This window comes from Oryzias melastigma, linkage group LG8 (genome assembly GCF_002922805.2).
Source record: "Oryzias melastigma strain HK-1 linkage group LG8, ASM292280v2, whole genome shotgun sequence".
NCBI lineage: Eukaryota > Metazoa > Chordata > Actinopteri > Beloniformes > Adrianichthyidae > Oryzias > Oryzias melastigma.
The window spans coordinates 5,578,495-5,603,381 of NC_050519.1; the positions used below are offsets into that span (position 1 = coordinate 5,578,495).

Sequence of the window (24,887 nt, forward strand, 5' to 3'; positions counted from 1 at the left end):
GTTTTTAATACATTTTTGCTGAGATTGTTTTTTTAATGTTAGTTTTTTTATTTTTGTTGCAATCGCTTTTTTTGTTTACTGTTTTTTTTGTTTTTGTTGCGATCACTTTTTACTTAGTTTTTTTAAATTTTTTCTGAGACTTCTTTTTTTGTTTACAGTTAGTTTTTAGATTTTAATTAATTTTTGCTGAGATAGTTTTTTTTATGTTATTTATTTTTTTGTTGCAATCGCTTTTTTTAATGTTAGTTTTTTTGCTGAGATTGCTTTTTTGTTTGTAGACATTTTTTTTCCTTTTTTATTTGCCATTTTTTGCGATGGCGGTTCTTGGACACCGTAGAAAAACGCCACAAGAACACGTTTTTTATTTTAGTGAATCTCATTTCTACCTTATGCTGATAGGAGGCCCACCCATCAGGACAGCCCGCTGGAGGGTGAGGCGCTGACGGCGTTGGAGGAACCGTCCCGGTAACGTTTACCCTCTTACAGATGTACGGCAGGTCGGAGTGACACTTCTGATCGGACCAGTCCACTTTATTCAAATATATAACAAAACAAACCGACTTCTGTCAGTGTTCTAAGAGCGTCGGCTTCTTTAAAAAAAAAGCTTCTGACCGATCTCACCTTTACTGGCGGAGATGGAAACGCATTTGCGGTCGCGGCTGAGGGGGTGTGGCCTGCCGAGCGCCCACGAAATGTAGTTGAGCACAGAGTGGTCAGACCAGCGGAAACGGCCGTCGTTTTCGTAGGTGTGAAGCCCCACCCACCAGCTGTCTCCTTCCGCTTTCACCATCTGAGGGTGGAAACTGTCTTTAGATTTATCACTGTAATTAGAACCACAGTGGAACTGAAATGACACCAGAATGACTTTGATTTTGCAACTTTTCCATTCATGTTTGTGGTTTTTGGGGTATTTGAAGGATATTTTTGTTTGAAAGAAATTGCCTTGCGTAAAGTGTTGGCCAGGAACATTTGCTCGTCGGCTGAGTGGACCGACGCCAGCGAGGAATCGAACCAGGAGCAGATTCTCTGTGCCTGATCCCACGTGGTGCGGTGGTCGAAGAATTTGTACTCCGCCTCTTTAAACATGATCCACTCTGGTGAAGAGTTGCCTGGGAGACGAAGAAAAGGGCAAAGAAATGAGAAATAAACACAAAAAAGACTTAAAAAATGAATAAATAACAGATTGAAGGCAGACCTTCTGTCACTTCTGGAAGTTTCTCAGTACTTCCTGAAAAACAGACGAACATTTTTATTTGAGAACACTTTTATGTGAAAGGAGAACTGAAACACGGCAGCACCTCTGGGAATCTTGCAGATCCAGTCTAACTCTGAGTCACAGTGCATAGCCAGCCAGGTCATGGCGCCCAGGTCTGCCGCGGCACACTGACGCACGTTGTAGTAGTAGCGGCCAAAGTTCTGGTACGTTACCTGAGAGACAAGAGAGCACAGCTTCACTTCAAGCCTTTTTGTTTCTTTCCTTTGGAGGAGCAGGAACTGGAAAAACAAAAGTCTGTTTGACTGACAGCCAGGCCGTCGCTCCACTTCCAGCTGCCGTTGTCCATCGGGTTTCTGCGGTTCAGCCCGATCCAGAACCAGTGCTGCTCGTGGTCCTCTGACTCCCTGCGAGAAAATCATTTCAGTCGCTGTTTAGATCATCATCCAGCTTCATATATACGCCGTAAAAAACACAAAAACTATGATTTAAAGAACCCCTCAGATGTGATTTTGTCTTTAACATGTTGGAGGACAAATTTAGGGAAAATTAAGCTAAAAATTGTATTTCTGGATATTTATTTATTAAAATCAAATGAATCGGGAGCAGAAGAAATAAAAATATAAAGAGAACGTTGGAAAAATGTGTATTTGTGACGTAGAAAAAAACAAGCCGATTCCGAGGCATCCAAATAGATCCATGAACGTCTTTGTTCTCTGAGCTGGAATCTGGATCCAAACGATCCGTGTGTCATTTTTTAATTTAGAAATCAAAAACGAGAAAAAGAAAAACTGTTTATTTTTAGCTTCTCAACTTAAAATTAAAAATGGAAGAAAAAAGGTTGTTCAGTTTTGATTTTAATTTAAAAAACGCATAAATTAATGATACAAAAGATTGTTATCCGTTATTCAGTTTGACAAGCAAATCATAAAAAAAAAAACAATTCGTTTTTGCATTTTAGATTTTAAGTTGAAAAACAAAAAAAATCATTTTTCTTTTTTCATTTTTTTAATTTTAATTTGAAAAACAAATGAATGAATGATAGACGGGTTGGATACTTCTGATATTGTTCACCAATTTTCTTTCTGCAGCTTCAAAAAAAAGGTTGGAGGTGTGAGGAGCTGTAAGCTAGCGGTAGAGCATGTAAACAGAGAGCTCTCAGTAATGTGGGAGTAAAGAGGGGGCGGGGTTACCAATTTAGAGGCAAATTTCTAAGATCTCTGCAGAAACAGTTTTTTTTATTTTTATTTTGGCTAAAAACAAGATAATAATCATAATTTAAAGTCCACTGGGAACAAAAGATGATCATAGCGAGTCTTTAAGATGAATAAAATATTGTTTTGTGGTAATTTTCCATGACAGAGAAGTCTCACCAATCATGACGCTCTTATACTTTTGCAGAACTCAAACACGATCAAATCAAGTTTGAAGCTTCATGTAAAATACTGCAGGAGGAATCAGTTAAAGAAAACTCTGCAGATACGTTTTCACCCTAAAACCACAAAGTTGATCCAGAAGTAAATGGTCACTAAAAACACAAAATAAAATTGTAAAATATTAGAAGTAAACATTAAGAAGGAGAAAAAGTCCAGCATTTCACCTCCATGAAGAAGGAACTTCTGATCATTTTGAAAAAAACAGGATTTATGTTATTATTAAAGTGAAAAAATGAAATGGTCTGAAAATGTGGTGATTTGAACAGAATAGAATAGAATAGAACAAAATAGAATAGAACAAAATAGAATAGAATAGAATAGAATACAAATAATAAAAGAGAAAAAATAGAATAGAATAAAATAGAACAGACTAGAATAGAACATAAAACAATAGAAAAAATAAAAGAATAGAACAACAAATGGAATAAAAACAAATAGAAACAGAAAAGAATAGAAAAATAGAAATGAATAGAATAGAACAATAGAATAGAACAAAAAGAATAGAATAGAAAAAGAAAATTGTAAAGAATAGAAGCCAATAGAATATAAAAAATATAAAAATAGAATGGAAAAGATTAGAATAGAATAGGGCATAAACACAGGATAGAATAGAAAAATAGAGTAGAGTGGAAAAAATAGAATAGAACATAATAGAATAGAAAAAAAAGGAATAGAATCAAACAGAAACTAATATAAACAGAAAAGAATCGGAACGAATAGAATCAAATAAAAATGAATGGAGACAGAAAAGAATAGAAAAATAGAAATGAATAGAAACTAAACGAAACAAATAGAATACAATAGAATACAATAGAATACTATAGAGCTCATTTTGATCCTTCAATGGACTAATTGGTTTGATACCATGAAAGGTTTTAGAAACCCGAACGCACCCAAACGCCTCATGAAGGACCTGCAGCACAAAGTGCTCCTCGTCGGCGCCGCTGATGCTCAACAGGTGAGCATCGTGTTTGCGGCAGAACAGGTGAGCGTCCAGCCAGCTCAGCCTCTTCTCCGTCTGGGAGGAGTGGAACACCTGAGCGGAGAGAAAAGCAGCTGCTGACGAGAACATCGACTCAAGAAGGAGAAACGTCGGGTTCAGCCGGCGTGGGGGGCGGACCTTGTAGCAGTAGCGCAGGTTGCTGGCGCTCTTCCAGCCGGCGGGGCAGGAGCCGCTCAGGCTCGGGGTGGGCAGGGGGGCGGGGGGCTCCGGGCTCAGGGACGTGTCCTGGTTCTGACGGCAGATGAATTTCGCCTTCGCCGACGCGCACTCCTTCACCTCCCACAGACCGGTGGCGATGCCTGTTGCCATGGCAACGCAGCCGCCCTGGATCTTGGCTGGAGCGGGGGGTGAAGGGGGGGTGCAGTGATGAAAATGTGGGCAAGAAGAGAAATAATGAGGGGGGGGGGACAAGAAAAATGTTCAAATGTCAGAATGGTTTGATCTTTGTCTCACAGAACAATGACTCAGATATACGTATAAATCTATATTTCGTTATAGATTTTGATAAAAACATAAAATGTTTTTCTCTGCAGAATCACTCCAGAAATAGTTCTGATAGAAAACTATCCCAGCAGAGAAAACAAACAAGTTTGAGTTTCAAACAGGAAGAAAACTTTCTCTTCAGTTAAATTAAAACAGCAGATAATGAAATTAAACTGTAACATAGCAATAAAGACAAATGGTCAAATAAACATTGAGCAGGCTACTTAATCAAAAGAAAAAAAATCTAACTTAAAAATGATGGGAAGCTCAACAAATATTTTAAAATATTCAGAAAACTTTTAGCAAAATTGTCATTGATGAGGAAAAGTCGCAGACCCGAGTCAGAATTTAGCTAAGACATGTTGAGTCAAATAAATCTGATCCTATGTTCTAGTACTACTTTTGTTGATAAATACAGAACTTTATCTAAATGTACATAACTGATCCTCGAGGACACTAATTCTCTGAGGTTTACTCAGATTTTTCCATTTTACCAAAGTGGAACAAAAAGATTTGTGAGGAATGATGTAATAAAATCCCTTTTAAAAATGTCATCTTTTTACTTAGATATTTAACGCAGTCGACCAGAATTTTACTTTTTATTGTTTTATCTCTTTTATCGTTCTGCTGTTTTATTATTTACCTATTTATTTGTTCGTTTTCAGTTAGAAAGTACACTACATACAATCTACTTAAGAAGAACAGGAGTAAGATGAAGATCAAATATTATAAATCTCTACCTCATTCTTATTATTTCATAAGATACAAACAGTCACTGATTATTTTATTGTAATTATAGTTTTTTTTATTTATATTGTTATATTTTCTTACTTTTACAGTACTACTTTTGGTTGTTTTGGCTTCTTGTAAGTGCTTTAAAAAATGAAGCTGATTGATTGGTTGGTTGGTTAATTAATTGATTGGCTAATTGGTTAATTGATTGATTAGTTAATTGGTTGGTTGATTGGTTAATTGGTTTATTAATTTGTTGATTGGTTAATTTGTTGAATGGTTGGTTGGTTGTTTAATTGGTTAATTGGTTTATTAATTTGTTGATTGGTTAATTTGTAGAATGGTTGGTTGGTTGGTTGGTTGTTTAATTGGTTAATTGGTTTATTAATTTGTTGATTGGTTAATTTGTTGAATGGTTGGTTGGTTGGTTGATTGTTTAATTGGTTAATTGGTTTATTAATTGGTTGATTGGTTAATTTGTTGATTGGTTGGTTGGTTGATTGTTTAATTGGTTGGTTAATTGGTTGATTGGTTAATTTTTTTGGTTGGTTAATTGGTTGATTGATCAATTGATTAGCTAATTGGTTAATTTGTTGATTGTTTAATTCATTGGTCTGTTGGTTAATTGATTGATTGGTTAATTTGTTTGTTGGTTGGTTAATTGGTAAATAGGTAGGTTGGTTGATTGATTGGTTAATTAGTTAAATAATTGATCGGTTGGTTAATTGGTTGATTGATTGATTGGTGTGTCCAGTAAAATTGACTCATTGTTTTAGAAATCTATTACAAATTTGTTTTTTCTTGGTTTTTAGCCAAATATTTGAACTCCTCACCTGCATGGAAGCTCTCGGATGGCCTTTATTAATCCTTGTCTTTGTTTTCATTTTCCTAAATTTAACTTTAAGTCAAAACCATAAAATTTTTAAGTTGAATTTCAGACGCCAATTAAAGGTTTTAGTTTATTTGGTTCAAAAGAAAAGTTGACCGATGACACTGTTTTTCCTTGTAAAAAAGTACCAGGAATTAAAACTATTTAAACTATTTTTAATTATTTTTTTTATTAGAAATCAAAACTTTTTGGATGAACCGCAGTGACCTACCAGGCTCGTTTCGGTTCCAGTTGGTGTAGGACACTCCATCCCCACTGAGCCACTTGAAGGACCCGGGACTGCCCTGATCGTGGAGGCCGATCCAGAAAGACTCTCCAGAGCGGCCAAACAGCAGGCTGTTGGCGAACGCCTGCTCGAACCTTCGCAACCGGGAGAAAACGCTCGTGTGAGAGACGGCACGGGTTTGGGATCCAAACTGGAAGAGCTCGGTGTGCTGCAGAACCTGTTGGTAATGGGAACTAGAGCCGCCTGGTGGGCCTCGCAGGACTTCTTGGCCTCGTCGAAGGTGAGCAGATCCTCTCCCACCCAGTAACACGCCGGACTGTGCCACTTCCAGCCCTGAGAACAACAACACACGATGAATCGTGCAGGTCGGCCCTCATTTGCAGAGCAGGACGAACGAGTTCAAACAGGCAGAGATTATGTCTTCATACCTCCTGCCAGCTCCTGCAGAATAATGAGGAGCGTGTGCAGGAGAAGACCTCCTCATTTGTAGCCTTGGAGTGAGGCTGCTAATGATGGACGCCCAGTGGTCATTATAATCCCACCTCAAGGGTTTCTTATTCTTTTTTTTAATTACTTCAAGTGTTACTAACTCACCTGTTTTTAACTTTCTGGACATTCCTCACAAATTAAACTAAAAGCTATGTAAGGAAATGATTAACTTTTGGGATTATATTGCAAAATTTATATTGCTTTAAGCTATTTTTAGTATTTCTAGATATGTCATTTTGAGGTCAAAACAGGAAGTAGAGAGATTTAAACGAATCCCTAATTACAAAGAAGGTCTGCAAGACTTTTAAAAGCAGCTGCATCTTTTTGTCTCACAAAAAGAGAGAAAAAAAACCTTCTTCAGCGAGAGATCTGTCATGGCGTCTTTGACAGACAGTCGTACCCAGCAGCGTTTGGGGTAAACGGGTTGAGGATTATCTGGTGTAATGTTTCTGAAACAGCCAGTTGGCTCACTTCTCTGGTTGCTTCATGCGTTGCAGGGAGTGAGCTCATCTGTTCGGGTCGAGCCGCGCAAACCGTGAGGCTCTGTCTGCTGCATCTGCAGCGCCATATGACCCCCGTCACACTACGATGACTCGCTCCCCCAGCAATGGGGGGGAAAGATTCACGACAAAAAAACAAATGTGCCATCTGTGCGAAGATCTTTGCTGAATGCAACAAGCGATGCATCGATTACACCAGAAGAGTCAAACTCAAGGGGCCAAAATCCAAAACACACCGTAGGTCGCGGACCGAACAGATTAAACATTTCTTGAAAACTCTAAAACTACATTTTTAAAACTTTAAAACTGTCACTTTTTAACATAATTATGAACAAGATTTATAGCATTACTTGCGATAATACTAGTGTAAATGCTGAAAGCAGAATTTGGCCGCTGAAGATGGTAGTGCTGATAGCTAAAGATGCTGAAATTGATAGCTAAAAGCACTGAAGATAATAGATAAAATCACTGAAGCTAATGGCTGAAAACGCTGAAGCGGATAGCCAGCTAAAATAGTAGCTAAATGCTAAATTAGCCTGAAAAACATAAAAAAAGCCTAAATTAGCCAAAACAGCTAGCATGTAGCTGAAATATTAGCTAACTAGCTAACTAATAGCCTAAAAAAAAACAAAGAGAAGTCTAAGTTAGCCAAAACAGCTACTAAATATTAGCTAAATTCCAAAACTGCCTAAAAACCTATAAAGCCTAAATTAGCCAAAACAGCTAGCATGTCAATATTAACCTAATTTCAAAACAGCATAAAAAACACAAAAAAGCCAAAGTTAGCTAAAACAGCTAGCATGTAGCTGAAATATGAGCTAAACTTCAAAATAGCCTAAACACAGAAAAAAAATAAGAAACTAGCCAAAACAGCTAGCATGTAGCTGTAATATGAGCTAAACCTCAAAACACCCTAAGAATTCAGGAAAAAGGCCTAAATTAGCCAAAACAGCTAGCATGTCAATATTAGCCTAATTTTAAAACAGCATAAAAAAAACACAAAAAGCCAAAATTAGCCAAAAGAGCTAGCATGCAGCTGAAACATGAGCTAAACTTCAAAATAGCCTAAAAACAGAAAAAATCAGAAACTAGCCAAAACAGCTAGCATGTAGCTGAAATATTAGCTAAACTCCAAAATAGCCTGAAAATATCTTAGTAAATGCCAAAATAGTCTAAAAAGTTAGCAGAATACCAATTTTTAAAACTGTAACTTTTTAACATAATTATGAATAATAAAAATGCAGGAATATTATTCCAGAGTAAATCAACTTAAACCTTAAATAACTTTCAGTATTTTACTCTCCATAATAATATACTTTGTCAAAATTATACAAGTTGGAATTAAGGACAAGATAACATCGGGACATTAATAACAATAAAATAAAATGATCTAGAAGGCCGGATAGAATTACCCGGAGGGCCGGATCCGGCCCTCGGGCCTTGACTTGACACGTGGTTGACACGAATGACAGAGCGTGCTGAGCATCAGTTTTGCTGAATCAATTCTATGCAGCTGAAGACTTCACAAAAAGTGAATCTTAAAAATGTTTTATTTTCTGTCTTGCAAGAAAATAATCATATGAAGAAAATTTTCCAAAAACAAAAATAATGATAGTTTGAGAAAACTTAGTGACTAAAATATTTAAAATAAGAAGACCATTTTTATAGAATTGAAGTGATGTGAAAACGAATAAAGGAACTGAGTATTACTTGACTGCATTCCTGCTGCTGCGGTTTCCCATCAGGGTTTGTTCCTGGTTTCTTGCAGATGGAGGGCAGAGTCAGATTACACGGGCTATCATCCCAGCGACCCTCCTGCACAGATGGTGAATATATACAAATGAAGGAACCCCCGCTGACAGCGAGTGTTACCATGGAATGATTTAAGCCCCCTCCGGGGTTGTGTGGGGGGGTCACTCACATTGCCCCACATGGAGACGCAGTCCTCTGGGGTGCTGCGGAAGTTGTTGGGTTCAAACGGGTGCCAGTAGGTGAAGATGACGGGAGTGTGGTCGGTCCATTGGAAGTCCATTTGCATGTCGGTGTCGTGGAGGCCGATCCATAACTGGTCAATGTCTGAAAAAAAAAAAAGGGTTAACACTTTTGGAGTGGGTCTATTTTCTCTCCATATTTGTGGTTAGGGCTGATAACAATTAGTCGACAAATTGGCGACTAATTGGCTGTTAAAATAGTGGACGACTAATTTAATACTTGATTAGTCGTTAATTTATATTTTATGGAGTCAGAATGTAGTAAAGTTGAAAGTTATACTGGTATTGTTTGAGCTTTTTGGGCTATTTTGACATTTATTTGTTTTTTTAGGCCAATTTGGAGTTTAGCTAATATTTCAGCTGCGTGCTAGCTGTTTGTTTTTTAGGTTGTTTTGGAGTTTAGCTAATATTTCAGCTGCGTGCTAGCTGTTTTGGCAAATTTAGGCTTTTTTGTTTGTTTGTTTTTTAGGTTGTTTTGGAATTTAGCTAATATTTTAGCACCATGCTAGCTATTTTTGTTAAGTTATCTTTTTTGTTTTTAGGCTATTTTGGAGTTTAGCTAATATTTTAGCACCATGCTAGCTCTTTTAAGTAACTTAGGCTTTTTTGTTTGTTGGTTTTTTGTTTGTTTTGGAGTTTTGCTAATATTTTAGCTCCATGCTAGCTGTTTTGGCTAATTTAGGCTTTTTTATTTGTTTGTTTTTTAGGTTGTTTTGGAGTTTAGCTAATATTTTAGCACCGTGCTAGCTGCTTTGGCTAATTTAGGCTTTTTTATTTGATTGTTTTTTAGGTGGGTTTGGAATTTAGATAATATTTTGGCACCATGCTAGCTATTTTTTTTAAGTTAGGCTTTTTTGTTTTTAGGCTATTTTGGAGTTTTGCTAATATTTTAGCACCATGCTAGCTGCTTTCGTTGGCTAACTTAGGCTTTTTTTTTTGTTTTGTTTTTTAGGCTATTTTGGAATTAGCTAATATTTCAGCTACATGCTAGCTGTTTTGGCTAATTTAAGTTTTTCTTTTTTTGTTGTTTAGTTTTTTAGGCTAATTTGGCATTTAGCTCATATTTTAGCTAGCTATCAGCATTTTCAGCTATTAGCTTCAGCAATTTCAGGTATCAACTAAATTTCACCATCTTCAGCGGCCAAATTCAGTTTACAGCATTCACACTAGCATTATCACAGGTAATGCTATATAGCTAGTTTTCAGTTAGTTTAAAGCTAATGAAGGTTAAGATGTGTGTTTTACATCCACTTTGTGTATGGTCTGTTTAGTCGACTAATCTGAAAATAATAATCGGTGATCAGTCGACTATTGCAGTAATCGTTTGTGGCAGCCCTAGTTGTGGAAAGCGAAAAATGAACCCAAATGGGTCTTTAAGTGTTGAAGTCTGCAGACCCCTGGTCTAGGATTTAGGGTTTGTACATCTATAGTCCAAGTTCTTCCCAAGCACCCCAGAGGTCATCAGCTCACAGCCTAACACACACACAAAACACACACACAAAAATCACCTTTCCTTAAACTGCGGGTGATAAACTCCAACTCCGGTAGAGTGTGAATGCTGGCCAGATTGGCCTCCACCTTCTGGCAGTTTTTTTGAGCTGCATTCCAGTTGGTCTTCTCTGAGTTCAGCCTGTAACATCCAGCCTGGAAGGCCTGCCAGCCCACATCACATTCATATTTCTTGTCATCTGTCCATGAATCTGCAGAGAGAAGAAAAAACACGATCAAAGCCGAGTCTGGCTGAGAAAGGATTTAGCGTACGACTTCCACACGCACCAGTCGTGAAGGGGTCCATGGTGGCGTTGGGTCTCTTCTTACACGCGTACGGCAGATCAACAGAACAGTCTCGGTTTTGCCAGCCACCTAATGATTCCGTCCGTATCACCACGCAGTTTTCCTCGTCGGCGTGATTCGGCTGTTCTAGAGGTCAGGACAAGAGACGAATCTTTTCAGAAGTTTGCTGGTGGCGCGGATGCTGATACAGGCTTTTCTGTAGTGAAACGGTGTGGTTGTGCTGGACGGCTGCCAGGTGGATGTGTGAACTGAGAGCTAAGGCGTGCACACTCAGCCCTCTGTTGGAGATGAGAGTTCGAAAAAGACCACAGATGTTTCAGAAAAAGGCAGGGTATTGTTTTTACAGGCCAACCTTTTTCCCAGTTTAGATATTTGAGTGGTGAGGAGTCGGACCACTGCCAGCCTCCACTGACGTCCAGGTCATTGAGGCCGATCCATAAAGCAGCATTGTAGCCAGTCAGTAAACCTGAAACAGCCGGAAAGAACATCAGTTAAACGACTGATGAGAACACAGGACTCTGTGGGATATTTGGAGCCAAAATATATTTACTGTTTTATTAATTAAAAGTAATTATTATTATTTTTATCAATATACGTAAGAGAGATATAGTATTACCTTTCCATCAAACTCATTGTGACAGGTGACCTTTGACCTCCGCATTCCAAAGTGATGACGTAACAATTTAATATAAACTTTATATAAACTTTATATCAAATTGATATAAACTTTATATCAATTTGATATAAAGTTTATATCAAAGTGTTACGTCATCACTTTGGAATGTGAAGGTCAAAGGTCACCTGTCACAATGAGTTTGATGGAAAGGAAATACTATATCTCTCTTACGTATTTTTGATTTACAGAGCTGATTGGTTTTCAAAATAAAACGTTAGAATCAAGAGTTGACAGAAAATTCAGTTAAGGGCCGGGTATTGATAATTATTTCCAGAACCGATTCGATTTACAAAAGTCGATTCGATTACAATTTTTTTAATTCTTTCGATCCTCTCAATTCAATTCAATTTTGAGTTTACACATTTATACACATTTGTTTAAAAATACATAAATAATCTACTTTATGTTTTGAATATCATATAGCATTTAGCATAGAATATCATATAACATAAATGTACAGATCATTAACATTATAAACATTGCTCCGTCTCTCCTGAAAGGCGTTCCAGTTTGGCCACTAGGTGGCGATCTCGCTAAATCATTACACCTTTTTCCAGAAGTAGAAGAAAGTATGTGCAAAAAACTGTGATTTAGACTACACATGGTTAGCCTAAAAATATTTCCTTAAAAGAGTTTTGGAAAATTCATGCCTGAGTGTATAAAGATGGTTATTTAGCCAGCAATGTAAGTTTAGATCAACCGAGTGTTAGCATTAGCCGTCCAATGGGAAATTCCATTAATCGTTAGCATCAAGCTAGCAAACTTTAGCTTTGTGTGCTAAATATATCTATATTTTATGAATCGATTATTGATCTGAAAAGCTTAAACTTAGCTTAAAGGTTAAACTTCACGGAAAATAAAAAATTACAGCAATGACAGTCGTTTTTTCCAGTTTGGAGGGCTGGAGTTTGCCCACCCCCGGTTTAGTCATTGTCGCTACCTGATCTGTAACTACAAGCACTATGGGTCATGTACAACTTAGTTTTAATTTGAATCAAAACCAAAACTGTGCCGAGTTTCCAAACAATGTTCCCTTTAAGAACAAATATTTCTTAATTTGTCCAAAGAAAAGCACCATGAATTTGCTTTGGTAAAAGCAACTATAAGATAATTGCACTACTTAACACTGATAATTAATTAAAATGTATTTTACAATTTATTCATGTGAAAAAAATAGTGAAATATTGTCCTGTCTTGGGATACATCAAGATATGTTCCATATCGTGATATGTATCGTAGGACTCACACACCCCTGAAACATATGTATTTTGCACCAAATACATTATATTTATTTTTATGTATAACCATTTATTAATTTTCAATCCACCAGGTTATTGACTAATAAACAGTTGTGTTTAAAGGGGTAATAAAGCAATTTTTTCCCTTTTTTTTTGAGCAAAAAGCGTCATCATCTGCATATTGATGCACGTGTAAACAATAATCATACCATTGATGTAGGTCTGCTCGTGCAGCATGGTGACGCTCAACAGGTCGGCCCCCTGCTGCTGGCAACTGATCCGAGCCTCGTTCCACGTCAGGGCAGCCTGGAAGTTGAACTGGTAACAGCTGTCCGTCGCCGTGTGAGTGTCCCAGAACGTCTCACAGCTGCTGCCTGCCGGTAACACACGTCAGTCAAAAGAGGATACCGACAATATATGGAGAAAAGATAGACTCAACCCGATTTGTGCTTGGGTAATTCTTGATTTGTATCTCAAAGGATACATTTTGTGCGTAAGTAAAAAAATTTAAAAATTCAACTTAAAGTTACAACAGCTTGAAACTAACTACACACACAAATCTTTAAAAACTTGAATCCTCGACACCCAGAGAGCGGACAGAGTCGATCAGCCCTACGTCCCGCTCCGCTCCCTGGGTGTGGAGAAGCGGAGTGGACTCTTCAAGTGCCTGCTTGCTCCAGAGAGCCGGCCGTAGAGCTAATCAACTCATCGTGGCAGAACTCCCCTCCCTTTATACATCAAGAGAAGACAGTGCAAGGTCCTTCTCCACACCCAGGGAGCGGAGCAGGACGTAAGGCTGATCGACTCTCTGCGCTCACTGGGTCGGGAAGTCCCATGGCAAAGGCGCTGCAGGAAAAGTGCAGCGGCGAAGGAGTACTGAGAATAGAGACACTTTAGAGTTTAGTGTTTTAAAAACGCATATTTAGACTTTTTTATATAAACTATTGGACATCTGTTTAAGAAAGTGGGAAATGTCAAGTTTTTACCAAATATTATTCTCAGTTCAGAGGGTCTGATAAGAAAACTAATAACCCAGCATTCTAGCAGCATTCAGACACATCACTTTACACATATATCTTGGAGACATGAAAAGAGTCTCACACCAGATTTGTTTGTAAATGCGGTTTTGTGTGTGTGTAACAGGCGATTTATGCGTAATTTTTAAAGATTTATGCATGTAGTTAATTTCAAGCTGTTGTAATTTTAATGTCTGCATGTGTAAACTGTATTTTGTATTTGTTTTTTTTACTTTTTGTACTTATGCACATAATGTATTATATGAGTTGCAAGTTAAGAATTACACGCACACAACTCCAAAGTTACACACAAATCCAAAGTTACACACAAATCAAAAGTTACCCACAAATTCAAAGTTACCCACAAATTCAAAGTTACGCACAAATCCAAAGTTACCCACAAATTCAAAGTTACCCAGAAATACAAAGCTACCCACAAATCCAAAGCTACCCACAAATCCAAAGTTACGTACAAATTCAAAGCTACCCACAAATTCAAAGTTACACACAAATTCAAAGTTACCAACAAATCCAAAAGTACACACAAATTTTAATTTATGCACAAATTCAAAGTTACCCACAAATCCAAAGTTACGCACAAATTCAAAGTTACCAACAAATCCAAAAGTACACACAAATCTTAATTTATGCACAAATTCAAAGTTACCCACAAATCCAAAGTTACGCACAAATTCAAAGTTACGCACAAATTCAAAGCTACCCACAAATCCAAAAGTACACACAAATCTTAATTTATGCACAAATCATGCATTACATGCGCACAGATCAAAAGTTACGCACTAATTCAAAAATCAAGAATTACGCACGCACAAATCCAGTTATGCACAAATAAAAAATTATGCATGCACAAATCCAAAGTTACGCACAAATTTAGAATTATGGACGCATAAAATCAGGGTGAGTCTATTTTCTCTCCGTAACAGGATGCCCTCTCCTCAACAGACGATTGCTTACTCTTGACGGGACAGAACCCCCAGCGCTCATCTTGGCCGTAGTCAAATGTGGTGGCACACCAGAGGTGACCATCTTCACGTCCGATGGTTGTGCAGTTATGAAACCACTGGCCGTCGTACAGGAAGGGCAGATGGCAGGGTCGGCCGTTAGAGTTACCCTGGATGGTGTAGATCTCTGGAAACAAATAGAGCAAAAACAAGAGCGGTGACTTTTTGGAGCCTCACTTTCAGATGTAATCGCTGAAAATCCTTTCTTTTTAGCTCGCAGTTAGCTAACAATTCTGAAAATATTGGAGCTATCCAGCCGTACAGTTTCTAGTCAGATGCCAGCTCTGATGAGGAAAGCGGAGAAGTTCATGGGTCTATTTGTCTGCAAGTGGAGGCGGAATGGAGCAAAGCAGGAATTTTTACCTCTACTCCTGATTCACAATGATTGGAATAAAAAAATACTAACATTTTCTTTAAATACGTTCTGCATCATGAGAAAAATGCAACAAAATCATGTTAAAAACAGGATTTTAATCAGAGTGAGTCTTTAAAAACCATCAAGAAGTGAAAAGTGAAAGTATAGATAATGATAGATAATGAACAAATGGTGAAAGGGGATTTTTTGACTGCACATTTACTGAAGATTTAGTTTTTGCTCGCAAACAGGGTTCATCCAAAACAAAGGTGTCAAACTCAATCGCACACCTTAGATTGCAGGTCGAACAGGATAAACATCTATAGAACACTCTAAAACTACATTTTTAAAACTTACATAATTTTTTTAACATAATTTTTAACTAGATATATATAATTACCTGTGGTAATTGTAGTGTAAATGCTGTAAGCTGAATTTGGCCATTAAAGATGCTAGTACTGATAGTTGAAGATGCTGAAATTGAGAGTTAAAAACCCTGAAGCTGATAGCAAGCTAAAATGTTAGCTAAATGCCAAATTAGCCTAAAATACAAAAAAAAAAACAATTTAGATTAGCCAAAGTAGCTAGCATGTAGCTGGAAAAATAGCTAAACTTTAAAATAACCTAAAAAACTGAAAAAACCCAACATTAGCCAAAACAGCTAGCGTATAAATATTAGCCTAACTGTAAAACAGCCTAAAAAAAACTAAATCAGGCAAAACAGCTAGTATTTATCTGAAATATTAAACTAAAGAGCCAAAAAAAACTTTAAAAAAAGGACAAATTAGCCAAAACAGCTAGCATGTAGCTGGAAAATTAGCTAAATTTCAAAATAGCCAAAAAAACTGAAAAAAAAACTAAATTAGGCAAAACAGCTAGCATTCATCTGAAATATTAAACTCCAAAACAGCCTAAAAAACAACAAAAAATGAAGGACAAATTAGCCAAAACAGCTAGCATGTAGCTGAAATACTATCTATACTATAAAATCGCCTTAAAACTCTTAAAAACTATGAATTTTCATTTTTAAAAGCTTAAAACTGTAAATTTTTCACACAATTATTTTGAGAAAGAATTGCTGTGATCAGAATAGGAAGAAATGTGTCACAAATTCTTAATAGTTTACCATTATATATCGGGCGATAAAGCGCTGTCGAGAACGGCTGCTGCCCACCACCTAATTTCCCCCAGGGTGTGTCCCAAAGGGATTAATAAAGCTATGTCTAATGTCTAATGTCTAATTACCATTATGAATAAAAACTGGCAGGAATATTATTCCAGAATAAATCAACTGAAACCTTAAATAACCTTCAATATTTTACTCAACATAAAAATATATTTTGTCAAAATTATACAAGTTAGAAATAAACACAAGATAACATCAGGTCATTAATAACAATAAAATAAAATGATCTGGAGGGCCGGATAGAACTACACAGAGGGCCGGATCCGGCCCCCGGGCCTTGACTTTGATCTAAAACATTTTTTAATCTTTAAATAAAAGCCTTCTCACAGAGCTACAAAAGAACAAAAATTTCAAACCTAAGTTGTTTTTGTCTGTTTACTGCAGCTTACAAACCCTCACAGTGTTTTGTCATTTTCTTTCTTCATCTGCTGTGTAGATGACCTCCACTTGTGCTCATAGATTACTAAAAGCAACATTCTTATTTGTATGTTTAATCAGAGACAAACTGTCCACAACTAGAAGTCTATCTGTCACAGAGGCAGAAAACAATCTGACAGGGTCATAAGGGAACACTAAGGTCTGGGAAATCAAACCACCAACTTTCAGTTTTCAATGAAAGACAGATCTGTGAGGATGAATTTGGTTGAATCAGTGAGATATGTGGTTAATTTTACTTTAACAAATTATTTTGATTTTTTTTACTAAAGGAAATTAGGTGGTTTACAAGTATTCCCAAAGTTTACCTTGTTCAATATAGTTCAGATACTACAAATAAGTCAATTTGGTTCTTAAAATCTGATTTGAGAATCATTATATTTAACTAATCAAATGTGCAAAAAAATCAAATTTGTCTATTTATTATAAATCAATGCATAACTTTATCAAAATAAGTTTTACATATCTGTATCTTGAATAGTTATTATTTCTTTATTTTTAATGACTGAAACAAACCAAAGCACTAAATCAAAAATCAATCTGAAAAGTGACACTGACATCTAGTGGCATAAGTTATAAACTGCAGCTAAAGCTGTAAAATCTGTTTTTGCCGCTTGGAAGAGTGATAAAATGTTTCAAAATAGAAGATTTTGAGTCCAGATGCCAAAATTTTAATTGAATAAACACCTACATTGATTATTATTTATTTTTGTTTTCATTTAAGAGTCATGTCTTACTGGTAAAAAATAAAAACAAATAATAAAAAGACACAACCAAGTGATTTACAGAATTCAGAATAACAGGTTCTATGTTTAATCTTTTAGTGAAAAAGCTCAGGCGGTCCGTCGATATCCAGGTGGGTTGTTTCAGATTTGAGTATTTCAAAATAAGAGAAAAAACATCACTTTGAGGCAGAATATTGTCCATCTTGATCAGCTAGATATGGTGCTTTGGTAGAGGAATAAAAGGTCATTTAATTATAGTTAACTGTTTTCTCCCGCTCTGTTCTGTGAACAAAAGCAAATGTCGATGTTCTTCCGTCTCCTCTTTCTTCATAGGATGAAGCAATAACTGCACACACTAATGGTTTACTGGTGTTGTGAGGATATTGGCAGACGCACTAAGCATGGATGAGACAGCAGAAATGAGGGCAAACACAACAGCCCCCCGGGTGTGAGTCAGCCTCGCTCGTATAGATGAGCGGTCAAAGCTGAGGTCACATGGTAAGGCTGGAGCTGATGGGAGGGATCGGTTTATTTATCAAAGTAAGTTTAGCCTCAAAAGTAGTATTTTTGCTTATTTAATGTATTGTGAATATGAACCGTATTTTAAACCGGATATACTTGCTAGACTTCCACTGTTCATAAAGTATAAGTACACTGGAATGATTTTGAAATTTACAGAAATAGTTTTTAGAAAGATATATCTGAAAAGTTTGTTATGAAGTGATTTTTGAGAAGAGAAGTCACTGTTTTGAGATTAAAATTTCCGAATAATATTTTTATTTGTAACTTTGAAAGTTTAGTTTTTAAAACTGAACTTTTTGATGGCAATTTTTGACATGTTGATCTCAAAACCATGATTTTTGTTCTCAATGTGGTGTAGTGCTGCCACAAACGATTTTAATAGACTAATCACAGATTGTTTTTTCCGATAAGTCAGCCCATACACAAAGTGGATGTAAAACACACAGCTTAACCATCATTAGCTTTGAGCTAACTGAAAACTAGCTATAGAGTGTGAATGCTGTAAGCTGAATTTGGCAGGTAAAGATGCCAAAATTGATATCTAAAAACGCTGAAGTTGATAGCTGTACTCGCTGAAAATATTAGCTAAAAACTTTGAAGCTGATAGCCAGCTAAAATATCAACTAAATGCCAAATTAACAAAAAAAAAAAAATGAAAAAACCTTAAGTTAGCCAAAACAGCTAGCATGTAGCTGAAATATTAGCTAAATGCCAAATTAGCCTAAAAAACTGGAAAAATGTCTTATTTAGCCAAAACAGTTAGCATAAAGCTAAAATATTAGCTAAAGTAAAAATTAGCCAAAAAAAAAAGAAAAACTGCGAAAATGTCGAATTTAGCTAAAGCAGCTAGCATAAAGCTAAAATATTAGGTAAACTCCTAATAGCCTAAAAAGCCTATATTAGCCAAAACAGCTAGCATGTAGCTGAAATATTAGCTAAACTCCAAAATTACTTAAAAAGACAAAAACAAAAAACTAAGTTAGCCAAACCAGCTAGCATGGTGCTAAAAGATTAGCTAAATTCCAAAACAGCCTAAAAAATTAAAAAGACTAAATTGGAAAAAATAGCTAGCATGCAGCCGAAATATTAGCTAAACTCCAAATGAGCCTAAAAAACTGAATAAATGTCAAAATAGTCCAAAAAGCTCGAACGATACCAGTATAACTTTCAACTTTATTACATTCTGACTCCATAAAATATAAATTAACGACTTATTGACTATTTTATTAGCCATTGATTATTTTAATAGTCGATTAGTCGACTAATCGTAGCCGCCATAATGTGGTGGTGCAATAAATTACTTTGTTACTTTAGGATGTAAATACCAGTTCACCACTTCTATGTTATCAAACTTTTTTTGTAAATTCAAATATGTCTAGAAGCTTCTCTGAGTTATCTCCTGACAAACACACAAAAAATTGAAGAAAAAAAACACAATATTTAGGGAAAATCAGTTTCTGCTGAGCTAAATAAACAAATCCTGATTTTTTGAAATATTAATCTAAAAGTCTCATTTTTGTTGTGTTTTTTTGTCAGTTATTTAGAATTTTTCATAATGACCAGATTTTATTTTTGTCATACAATCCCTTCCATTGCCGTGGTTCAGTTTTTTGTGGCCTTGAATGCTTTTAAGCAATCAAACTGTGTTGATTTGAATGCATGCACACTAATTTTTTACTATGGATTTTCTGAAAAGTTCCTACCCTGGTACGTTTTGGAGCACAGGTCCTGCACATCCCCATGGAGCCTCCACTTCAGCGTCAGCGCCGTCGCCGTGAGGGACGAGTTCCCGATGGAGGTCGTGTGAATGCTGTTGAAGACGTCCAGAACCTGCTCGCAGTTCCAGGTCCAGCGGACCCTGGGGGGCTCTCGGTCACACGTGTACACCCCCAAAGGGAACGCTTCCATGGGGGAAGTGGAGTTGGCAGTGGTTATACCCAGGCACAGAGAGGAGCCCAGGTTGAACAGGCGTCCACGGGACACCCACTTCCAGCGCTGGAGGGGCTCCTCACAGTTTGATTTCAGTAATAAGGATTTATCCACCACCCCCAGGCAGAAGTTGGGGCCGTCGAGGAAGAAAGCAAAGTCATCAGACTCAGGTGACGCTGTGCAGAGAGAGGAAACAGCAGCAGTGATCAATAACAGTGATTAACAGCTACAAGGTCAGGTCAATATTGGAATGACGGATGTGCTGCTGGGTTTGAACTAGTTCTCCATCACAGCGAATTTAATGATCAACCTGTTTTTATCCATGATTTAAGAAGTTTAAACCCAAAGAAAAGACAAAAAAAGTTAAAAGTGTGGCTGTTTAAGATCCACTGAAATCATACTTTTAAGGCTATTCCAGTATATTTAAATTTTGATTATGATGTTTTTAGCTAAAATTTAAAGCTGTAGTCAAATCGTACAGTTCTGAGCCAGCTTGGATGAGGAAAATAAAGACGTTCATGGATCTGTTTGTCTGCACGGGATGCATCAGACTTGCATTTACCAGCTGCATTTTCTCAATTCACAACAATTTGAACTAGAAAAGTTGCATTAACTGTGTAAAATGCTAGTGTGAATGCTTTTTGCTGAAAGTAGTCTCTGAAGATGCTTTTTTGCTTAAAATGGTGACACTATTTACTTTGATTGCTGAAGGGATTTGCTGAAAATGCAAAGATTGGAAATTTAGTTAAAGAACAAAAGAGCGTTGAAGTTGACCAAAATTTCTCACAAAAAAAAAAAAGTTGTAGTAAAATTGCTTAAAAATTCCTAATACGTGACAATTTTGCCAAAAAATGTAGTGTTGCTTAAATATGAGCTAAACTCCAAATTAATCCAAATAACCTCAGTAGATGCCAAAAGCTAGCATGTTGCTTAAATACTAGCTAAACTCAAAAATAGTTTAAAATTTCTCAGTAAGCCAAATTAGCCAAAAACGTTAGTTTGTGTGCTAAAATTGAAGCTAAATTCTGAATTAGGCTATAAAACTTCAGTAGATAAATTAGCCAAAAACGTTAGCTTGTTGCTAAAATTGAAGCTAAACTCTAAATTAGCCTATAAAACCTCAGTAGATAAATTAGCCAAAAACGTTAGCTTGTTGCTAAAATAGAAGTAAACTCTAAATTAGCCTATAAAAACATCAGTAGATAAATTAGCCAAAAACGTTAGCTTGTTGCAAAAATAGAAGCTAAACTCTAAATTAGCCTATAAAACCTCAGTAGATAAATTAGCCAAAAACGTTAGCTTGTTGCTAAAATAGAAGCTAAATTAGCCTATAAACACCTCACTAGATAAAAAAATTAGCCAAAAACATTAGCCTGTTGCTATAATAGAACCTAAACTCTAAATTAGCCTATAAAACATCAGTAGATAAATTAGCCAAAAACGTTAGCTTGTTGCTAAAATAGAAGCTAAATTCTAAATTAGCCTATAAAAACCTCAGTAGATATTAAATTACCCAAAAACGTTAGCATGTTGCTAAAATAGAAGCTAAACTCTAAATTAGCCTATAAAAACCTCAAAAGATAACAGTAGATAAGAAATTACCCAAAAATGTTAGCCTGTTGTTATAATAGGAGCTAAACTCTAAATTAGTCTATAACAAAAACCACAGTAGATAAATTAGCCAAAAGCGTTAGCTTGTTGCTGAAATAGAAGCTAAACTCAAAATTTGCCAAAAGAAAAAATCCCCAGTAGATGTCAAATTAAAAAAATGAGCTAACATTATACTAATAACAGCTCAATGCCAATTTAAAAAAAAATACTATAAAAGATGAAATAGCCCATGAATAAATATATAAAAATACTTGTTGCTAATCTGCTTAAAATTTTGAAATGTGAATACTGTCTCACTCATTTCCTATGGGACATATTTGCTTAATATTTCAAAAATTATAATGTTTATAAATACCAAAAGTACCAACAGTAATTTCTTGAATGAGCTGAACCTTTTGATACCAAGATTGCTGAGAGTGATTGAGCTTTTATGTGATGAAAAAATACAGAAAGGAGCAAAATAATCACAATCAAAGCATAGAAAACACATTTATTACCCTAAAGCTTGAGAAATCATAAATATGAAATAAACTCTTTCCCTCAGGCGTCGTTGATGACACCTAAACACAAAATCTTTAACATACTGCAGCTTTTCAACCGAAAAGTTACAGTAATTAAGAACATAATCACTGGAGCTCCGGTGTTAAAGGGTTAAGAATTGGATGTTTTAAACTTAAAGACATAAGATTGTGTGATTTAGTGCGAAGGTGGCAGGAGAAAATGACATGCTGGACAAAAAAGATGGAGCCAAGATGACTGTAAAAAAAAAAAAATAAAAAAAAAAAAAACCTCCCAAACTGACTTTTCTTCTCAAGCACTTGAAATTGACAGGCTAGAGAAAGACCAACACTCTGCATTCCTTCTCAGCAGGATCGTGTGACCCCAGCAAGAAAAGGGTGTGGAGAAAGATCTAAGAGAGTTTAGCTGAAAAACATGAAAAAAGCAGATCCTGATCTGTGCTGTACTTGTACCTCAGAAACACTAAGAAGAGCAGTTCAGCTTTAGTGAATGCAAATTATCAAAAAAAAAAAAAAAATAGAAAAATCTCTGTAACCTGGAGGAGAAAGAGGAAAAACATGGCCTCCTCGTGCACTTTGGAGCTCTCGATTATACGTTTGTTTTTTCAGTTAGAAATAGAAGCAGTTTTGGAATAACAAAAATAAAACAATTACATTAAAAAAACAACTAAATGCAGATTTTTAGATCACTTAAATGTACATTTTGACCATTTCTGCTTATATTTGTCTTTATTCTATGAGTTTAAAGTACAATATTGGATGGGGGAGATACTAGAATCACTATTTTTCACTTAAATCTGCCTCTAATCTACTCTGAAAAGCTTTTAAAGACATCAAAACATGTTTTTTTGAGAACATTTTACAAGTTATTTTAGATTTTACAAGGAGAAATTACCTCTTTTTTCTTATGATGTGCCTAAAACACAGTTTAAATATTAGTTTAAAACACATATTTAAATGGAAACTGTGGCACAAAGGGCTTAAAAGACAAATAATGTAGATTTTTCAACTACTGGAAAAAAATTACAAAAATAATTCATTTTATTTTGATCTGATCTCCTTTTTAGTCCTGAAAACCTTAAAATGATAAAGACGTTTTTGGTATTTTTGCTTAAAAATTGAGTAACTTTTGTTTAGGTTAAAACGTGTATTATTACATTGTTTTATCTCTTTAAAAAAAAGAAAAAAGAAAGAAGGATTCGGCTTGAACTTCCCACAGAAACCAACATTAGTTCCTCATGTGAATTTGAGCTCTCACATAAATCCAAGATTAACTTCAAGCCACTGAGTCAGGCAGATGTTGAGCAACAACAGCTCTCCTGCTGGGATCTCATCCTTTTCTTTTGCACCGCCTCTATTTCAAAGTTGAAGTTCCTCCAAAACAGAGAGGATTACTCTGCTAAGACCAAGTTCTACTAGGAGAAGCATCTAAATTGAAGTGATGATCAGTAGCGTTAAGTACTGAAAGTTTCAACTTTTAAACTCATCTGTTGCTAAAAGAGAGATATATAATCTACTTTTTAATTCTTTAATTTGATCCCATCACTTTTTTCATATATTTTGTCAAATTGCAACAATAAAAAAGACAAATTAGGTTGTTATCTTTAAAGAAAAATGCAGCAAATACACAGGAAATTCCAGCCTATCTGTGTTTGCTTTGTTGGTGTTTTACGGTGGACCGGCCTCTGAAGGAACCCGGCTGTGGACGGGTCGTCTTACCTCATCCCAGAAACATTGGGGGGACAGACGGGCTTTCAGGGAAAAGGGAATATTTGCATTTTGCAGCCACACTCTGAAACAGAACAAACTGGAACAGCTGTGAAAATGTGTGCTGAATTTAGGAACCAGATTGTGAAAGAACGACGATTTTTATCGCTCCCACGCATCAGGTGTTGGTGAGACCTCTTCCAGTACAGCACATGTCAAAGTCAAGGCCCGGGGGCCGGATCCGGCCCTCCAGATCATTTTATTTTATTGTTAATAATGGCCCGATGTTATCTTGCGCTCATTTTTAACTTGTATAATTTTGACAGAATGTATTTTATTTAAAGTTATTTACGGTTTAAGTTGATTTATTCTGGAATAATGTTCCTGCATTTTTATAATTCATAATTATATTTAAAATGTTACGGTTTTAAAGTTTGAAAAATTGGTATTCTGCTAGTTTTTAGGACGATTTTTGCATTTACTACGATTTTTAGGCTGTTTTAGCTAATACTTCAGCTACATGCTAGCTGTTTTAGCTAACTTAGGCTTTTTTGTTTGTTTTTTAGACTGTTTAAGAGTTTAGCTAATATTTCAACTACATGCTAGCTGGGGTTTTTTCTGTGCTAATTTAAGCTTTTTTTGTTTTTTAGACTGTTTTGGAGTTTAGCTAATATTTCGACTACATGCTAGCTGGGGTTTTTTTGTGCTAATTTAAGCTTTTTTTGTTTTTTAGACTGTTTTGGAGTTTAGCTAATATTTACACACTAGCTGGTTTAGCTAACTTCGCCTTTTTTCAGTTTTTTTAGACTGTTTTGAAGTTCAGCTAATATTTCAACTACATGCTAGCTGGGGTTTTTTGTGCTACTTTAGGCTTTTTTTAGGTGTTTTAGGCTGTTTTGGAGTTAGGCTTATATCTACATGCTAGCTGTTTTAGCTAATTCAGACTATTTTCAGTTTTTTAGTCTATTTAGAAGTTTAGCTATTTTTTAAGCTACATACTAGCTGTTTTGGCTAACCTAAGTTTTTTGTTTTGTTTTGTTTTTTAGGCTAATTTTGCATTTAGCTAACATTTGAGCCAACTATCAGCTTCAGTGATTTCAGCAAGCAGCTTCAGCATTTTTGGCTATCAATTCAGCATCTTCAGCTATCAGCACTAGAGTCGTCAGTGGCCTTTTTTTTTTTTTTTTTTTT

General features: G+C 36.0%; 1 protein-coding gene across 1 annotated transcript in view; it reads right to left on the reverse strand.

The window, feature by feature from the left end:
* Positions 1–24,887, reverse strand: part of mrc2 (mannose receptor, C type 2) — a 37,386-nt gene that overhangs the window by 8,458 nt on the left and 4,041 nt on the right. The window contains exons 2-19 of the mRNA XM_024272194.2: positions 19,635–20,036; positions 14,662–14,835; positions 12,880–13,044; positions 11,109–11,222; positions 10,739–10,882; positions 10,471–10,662; positions 8,893–9,047; positions 8,682–8,786; positions 6,200–6,315; positions 5,968–6,116; positions 3,770–3,987; positions 3,543–3,685; positions 1,524–1,620; positions 1,299–1,428; positions 1,196–1,228; positions 943–1,109; positions 622–790; positions 387–529 (exon numbers count right to left, since the gene is read on the reverse strand). Coding sequence (XP_024127962.1) covers positions 387–529; positions 622–790; positions 943–1,109; positions 1,196–1,228; positions 1,299–1,428; positions 1,524–1,620; positions 3,543–3,685; positions 3,770–3,987; positions 5,968–6,116; positions 6,200–6,315; positions 8,682–8,786; positions 8,893–9,047; positions 10,471–10,662; positions 10,739–10,882; positions 11,109–11,222; positions 12,880–13,044; positions 14,662–14,835; positions 19,635–20,036 — 2,816 coding nt within the window. The remainder of the gene's footprint in view (positions 1–386; positions 530–621; positions 791–942; positions 1,110–1,195; positions 1,229–1,298; positions 1,429–1,523; positions 1,621–3,542; positions 3,686–3,769; positions 3,988–5,967; positions 6,117–6,199; positions 6,316–8,681; positions 8,787–8,892; positions 9,048–10,470; positions 10,663–10,738; positions 10,883–11,108; positions 11,223–12,879; positions 13,045–14,661; positions 14,836–19,634; positions 20,037–24,887) is intronic.